This window comes from Manis javanica, chromosome 2 (genome assembly GCF_040802235.1).
Source record: "Manis javanica isolate MJ-LG chromosome 2, MJ_LKY, whole genome shotgun sequence".
In the NCBI taxonomy this organism is placed as follows: Eukaryota; Metazoa; Chordata; class Mammalia; order Pholidota; family Manidae; genus Manis; species Manis javanica.
The window spans coordinates 100,480,635-100,486,634 of record NC_133157.1 but is presented as its reverse complement, the minus strand read 5'-3'; the positions used below and the strand labels follow the sequence as shown (position 1 = coordinate 100,486,634).

The following is a 6,000-nucleotide window of genomic DNA, read 5'->3' as shown; positions in this document are numbered from 1 at the left end:
CTTTATTGTGCTAATAATCTTGCAACATACATACATAAGTAAAACCAGTTACACAGCTTAAACTTACACAATGTCATGTCAACTATCTCAGTAAAGCTGAAAAAATTAAAAGTGAAAAAATTACACAGAAAAAATTTCATTCAATGTCTGTGCAACCATCACCACTATTTTCTGAAATTTTCATCATTCCAGTCTCCATAACCATTAGCAATCTCTCTCCATTTCCCCCAGCTCCTGGCAACCTCTCATCTATTTTGTCTCTGTGAATTTACAAAGTCAAGATATCTCATATAAGTGGAAATATACAATATTTGTCCTTTATGGCAGGCTTATTTCATTGAGCACATTTTCAAGGTTCATCAGTGTCACAGCTTGTATCTGAACTTGCTATATTTTTATGGCTAAATAATTTTCCATTGATTGTGGGTACTACATTTTGTGTATCCATTAATCTGTTAACAGACACAAGTTAAATTCCAGGTTAAAACAAAAAGGTGACTACAGTGATTTTTTAAGTAGTACCTGTTTTGTAGCTCAAAGTCTTATATGGGCATCGTTATCAAAGAAATTCATAAAGTTATACTTTGCCAAGGAATAAGAAAACTACAGTATGTCAGGAAATCACTGCAAAAAAAATGCCATTACTTATTTGCACTTGACACTGACCAAACAATGTATGATACCTAACATTTTGTAAATTTTTATAATATAGAGTTTGAATGAAAAAAAAATACCTTGTCCCTATTACTTTACTTTTAAGGCTCTTATTTTTTGGAAAGCATTTCACTGAAGGTCAAAATAAACTGTCCTTAAGAAAATAAATAGTTTACTGAAATAAAGTTCTATGTGGCTTCAATCAAAGCTAAGTATTAATCTGAGACCGTATTTTGAAATTGCCAATTTAAATCTAAAATTTTTCAATGCTTTTAGAATCAGCATGAAAAATAAGCTCTGTACAATTTCTCCAGCTTCCAAATAAAAGGATTTCTATAGTCAATACATCCAAACACTCACAATACTTCAGCCTCAAGGATGCATGTCAGCAAAAATATCATTATACATAGAAAATATACTTCATTCCTATATTTACTAAAAATCTCATTATAAAAACAAACTTCAGGAGAAATATGTAATCAATTCAGTGGATCATGCCTCAGGAATAAGGGAATGAGCTGAGTACATAAGGTAGGAAGTGGGATATGACACTGAGTGAAATGCAGTCATAAGTGAACAAGATGATTTTTCTCACGGAGCTTACAACTAACTAGTTAAGTATTATTCTAAACTGAAAGCAGATCTAGTCTAAGCTAGCAAGTACTTTTAAGTAGAATAAGTAAACCAGATACTGATTTATAAAGATGGGAGGGGCACTATAAATGTGAGAGGCTGGTGAAATTGAACTTTTAACACCAAATCTTTCTGATATTTGTTCTATTTTTTATGGATATATATACTTTCTAACATAAATAAACAAAAACCAAATGAAAATAAAATTTTCCTTGTCAGAAGAGTAACAATCCCCTGTCTGTATCTTAAATAAAATGATGTAATTTTCAGCTTCTAGGTAACAGGTCCAAAATGATGTTCATGAAGAGTTTATGCCACTTAATGTGGGAATGAAATCCGCTTAATGTGGGAATGAAATCTATCTCCTTGAGTGAAGTGAGAGGATCGGGGAGGGAAATGAGGATTTCTCCAACATTATTTAGAGAGCCCAAAGACAGTCTGAAAATCTACTTTATCATAACACTTTCCTTATGCCCCTCACACATCTTTTTTTAAAGAAATATATTTTAGCTTCTTAAGTGAAATATTCATTAACCAGAAATGTTTTAGTTAACTTCTTTGAACTATAAAAATTCCATGCACACAAACTGACAAAACATATCAACATAGAATAAAAACATCCAATTGAAATATTTTAGGCATTTTTATTTAATAAATAACTTCAGTAAACAGCATTGTAAAAAGTGAACTGTTAAAATTAAAAGGCACTTAAAACAAGAATGTGACTAGTATCAAACAAAACAGGCAACTTGAACAGCCAGAAGGAAATACACAGCGGTCACCCTCGCATCAGCTGCAGGGAGGGCTGCTGCACAGGCCGCAGGATGACTTTACATGTCAGTTAAAAAGGCAAATTTACAGCCACAACATCAGAGACAAAGTACTGATAAAAAACATCTTACCCCCAAATTGCAAACAAATACATTAAATGATTAGAAGAGTGATAAAAAGCACCTGGCTTTAAACAAAATGAGTAACATAAATTCACCCAAAGGTCCCCCATTCAGCAAATATGCAAATTAAGGCATTTATGTAAATAATGCTAAATCAAGGACTCTTTTGCAGAAAATTCCCAATACTTTTATCCAAGGCTGGAATTTATAAAGAGAAGGCATAAAAGTTACCAAGATTAAGTAACTCTTAAAATGGCACACAGGTTTTAAAGCTATGTTTTCCCTTCCTAACTCTTTTCCCATGGCCTGACTGTAGTTCAAATATTTCAAAACTATTTCACACCAATAACTCCTAACATTCATCTTTCAGATGTCATCAGTCAGTCTACCAGGCAAAGAGCAAAACAACAAATTTAAAATAATTCTAAACTAGCTAGTAGGACATATACTTTGGATTCTGTACAACTGAAACCTGATGTATCTGTAAAGCTATCAATCAGTTTTAATACATGATGAATAGAAACTCTCATCATACTCCTTAACTACCCTTTCAGTCACTCTAGAAAACTGCTTAATCCAAAGAGCTTGGTTTCAATAGTTCAGGAGGAAAAAGTCAAAAAGGCACAATGTGACCTTAGCTGACAAGGATAACCATCCTGTCTCAAGTCTTTTGTCAGTCCCTGGCATGGATCATAACATTATTTTCAAAATAATAAAAAAATTTTAAATTATACATATTGTACATTTTCAAAACCTACAGATGAGTAAGACCATGGTGGTGCGGACCCTAAAGCTACTTTACTGTGGCTACAAGGACTACTAGTTTGCACTCAGTGTGGTGACATCCGCACAGGTAGTGCTCATTTTCCCTCGTACTTCGGATTGACAACAGTCGTCACGGCACTCTTATAAATAGGATTCTCACCCTAAAAGAAAGGGAGAAAAGCTGTCAGTTACTCTACTAAAATCATGTATTATTTTATAAAACAATATTGAAAGTTACTCATTTTCAGAAGTCATTTCCATTTTATCTGTCCTGATATCACACAATTTTTTAAAAGGCATTTAATGAAAGTTTAAACAAAAATGAAAAAATTAAAGCTTTGCTCTATGTCTAAAGGTGCCCCTGTGCCCCTTGAATTACTTCATGCTTGAGTCCTTCCTCCTTTGGAGGGCGGATTTAAGATCCTCCATGGCAGAGAATGTGTCATTACTCTTTTCTCCTTTGGATTTTAAATGCCTGTCTTGCAGAAGAAGTTAACTCTTTTGCCATCAACTGCCTGATCCTTAACTTTACTGTGCACAGAAGGTGACTGATACCTAAGGGAATCCTGGGGAGGTGTTCCCCGGAGGCTGTCCCGCAACCTGGTTGAGTAAGAGAGTCTGGGGATGGCCCACCGTGTCACAGGTGGCACTGTGCTTCCACCAAGTCATCACATTGCCCAGAGTGCTTAGAATGTCAACAAAAATAATTTCCATTCTTCATGAAATGATTGTTATCCATCAACACTGTACTGGCAAAATGTTTTATTTTTATTGCAGTGCTATAATTTAGTGAACAGTATTGCAATCAAGTCCCATAAATGACTCCAAGTCATAAACGTGGAGATCTTTCAAGATCTAAACATACTGATAGTGATGTTTTAAGCAGGAAAATAACATACAATACCATATTTACCATTTCTTACAAAATTCTCTTATGCCAAGTAATACATTTAAGTATCTGCTATCATATTATTTTTTCTCCTGTTCTTATAAAATGAAAGAAGGCTTGAAAGCCAAGTGAGAAATATGGCCAAATAATCCTTTACAGTGAGAACAAATCAAATCAAATAACTATTAAATGAAAACTTAAAACATTAAGTTATTTTGAAACATTGTTTAGTTTCTCACTATATAGCCATTTGGGTGATTTTTAAAAATATCTATAGAAAGCATCCAAACAGTAATTTTTGCTTTTAAATGTTATTTGCACTTCACTGCAGATTATTGGGATCTGACTTCTATTGCCACGATTTCTGTTCTCTCAGAGGCATAATTTGGTGGTTGGCAAATGTGAAAATTAATTAAGGCACTTTGATACAGTACAAAGTATAATTATGTACATAAGATTGTAACAGCATAATAAAAGGATTGACTTTGACAAGATTAGGGGTATTTTCATAGTGAAACTAAATAAAATAAAGGTAAACAAACGTACAAAAAGTCAAAATGTAGGAAAAAAAATGACTCATTTTATCTAGAACTATGCATTTCAGAAGTTTTTAAGGGAGCTGTGTGAGAGTTTGAGGTGTTGGGAAGGGAAAGGAAACGAGAAGAAGACAAAGCCAAGCCACAAAAGGTCCTGCCACATACACAGACTGAACGTTACCCTGTGGATGGTAGATTACTGGGGAAAAGTATCACACAAGGCCTGGGTCTGACAGACAACAAATACACCACTATCATTTCAGCTCAGCAGCAGACAACTCAACATGATAATATGCCTTAGTCCACCCCACAAAATACAACCTGACTCCATTTCAGAAACACTCAGGATCCCTTAGAGATAAACATTATATAAGCTGCAAGATAAAAATCATACAGGATGCCATATTCTAAGCTCTAATCCCAACTGGAGCTAGTATATTTATACAGACAGAATAGACATTTCAGAATGGAGACAGGAAACTGGACCCTAGCAACTACATTTTTAATAGGCTGTATAACACAAGTAAGTTACACTCTATTTCCACCCTCCCGATCTGCACATGAGGCCAGCACTGACCATTCCTTAAAATATACTGGGAAAATAAATTACTGTTAAGTTTCTTTAAAACAATGCATTAAATAAATCTAATATTTAATACTTAACAAATATAAAGGTGGTACAAAATAAACAAAACAGAAAACAAAGGAAGAAAAAAAATACCTAAGTTATTGATGAGTTCAATTTATATGGCAGAACTTACCTTTGGAGAAAAGTCTGCCTTTGCATATACACAAACATTTATATTTATTATTTCAAAGTCCATCCAAACAAAAATGTAACATGCAAGGTTAGAGGTAAAATTAAACTGTGTTAGGCATCATTTTAAATGGAGGTAAACTAAAATAATTCAGTTAGATTTCATTGTTCAAAGTGCAATTCTCATCCCAACAGAAAGCAAAGCCTACGGAAATCGAGAGAACAGGGTTATTTGGTTCAGAAATGAAATCTTCTCTACTCAGGTGTCCTCCTTTCGCTCGCTCTGGAATGGCTGATAATGGTGGCTAAACAATCACCTCTATATTAGACACAATGCACAACTGTGCGAGATTAGGAATCCACATTTAAATCTGCGTAAGAGCAGGGAGGATAGACAATTCTTTCAATCCATTGTAACAATTGTAAAATTGATCTTTTTTAAATGTACCTACACGATGGCCTTAATGCTGAAGTAATTACAGGGCCCGCTCATTATCCGAAATGTTAATGACATATGATTGATAAAACTTAGTCCCATATCACAAAGTGCTTTCTTTATAAGCCATATTTTAATTTCTTGATGCTCATCATTAATTTCTTGTTTATTTCTATTTTACTTTCTCTTGAGAAAACATCGCAGAATGACCTGTAGCCATTAATTTCCCTGTATTTCACTAAAGAATAAATAAATTTTTATCAAACTTTTGCTTCTTGAACTATTCAAAATGCTTATTTTGGATGAAGTAGTAACATTTCAGCCAAAAATTTAGTTAACAATGTAAACATTGTTTCACCATCAATTACTGATAATTTCTTTCAAGGTACAATTTAATGTACAGCAAATTTTGACAGGACATATAGAAATGTATCTTG

The 6,000-nt window shown here is 33.7% G+C and overlaps 1 protein-coding gene across 3 annotated transcripts in view; it reads right to left on the bottom strand.

The window, feature by feature from the left end:
* Positions 1 to 1,915: 1,915 nt before the first annotated feature.
* Positions 1,916 to 6,000, bottom strand: part of ITGB1 (integrin subunit beta 1) — a 42,596-nt gene continuing 38,511 nt past the window's right edge. For all 3 annotated transcript variants that reach the window (XM_073228964.1, XM_073228965.1, XM_073228966.1), the window contains one exon: positions 1,916 to 3,106. Coding sequence is in view for 1 of the 3 variants with exons in the window: in XM_073228965.1 (XP_073085066.1) it covers positions 3,041 to 3,106 (66 nt within the window). In the remaining 2 variants the exon portion in view is untranslated. The remainder of the gene's footprint in view (positions 3,107 to 6,000) is intronic.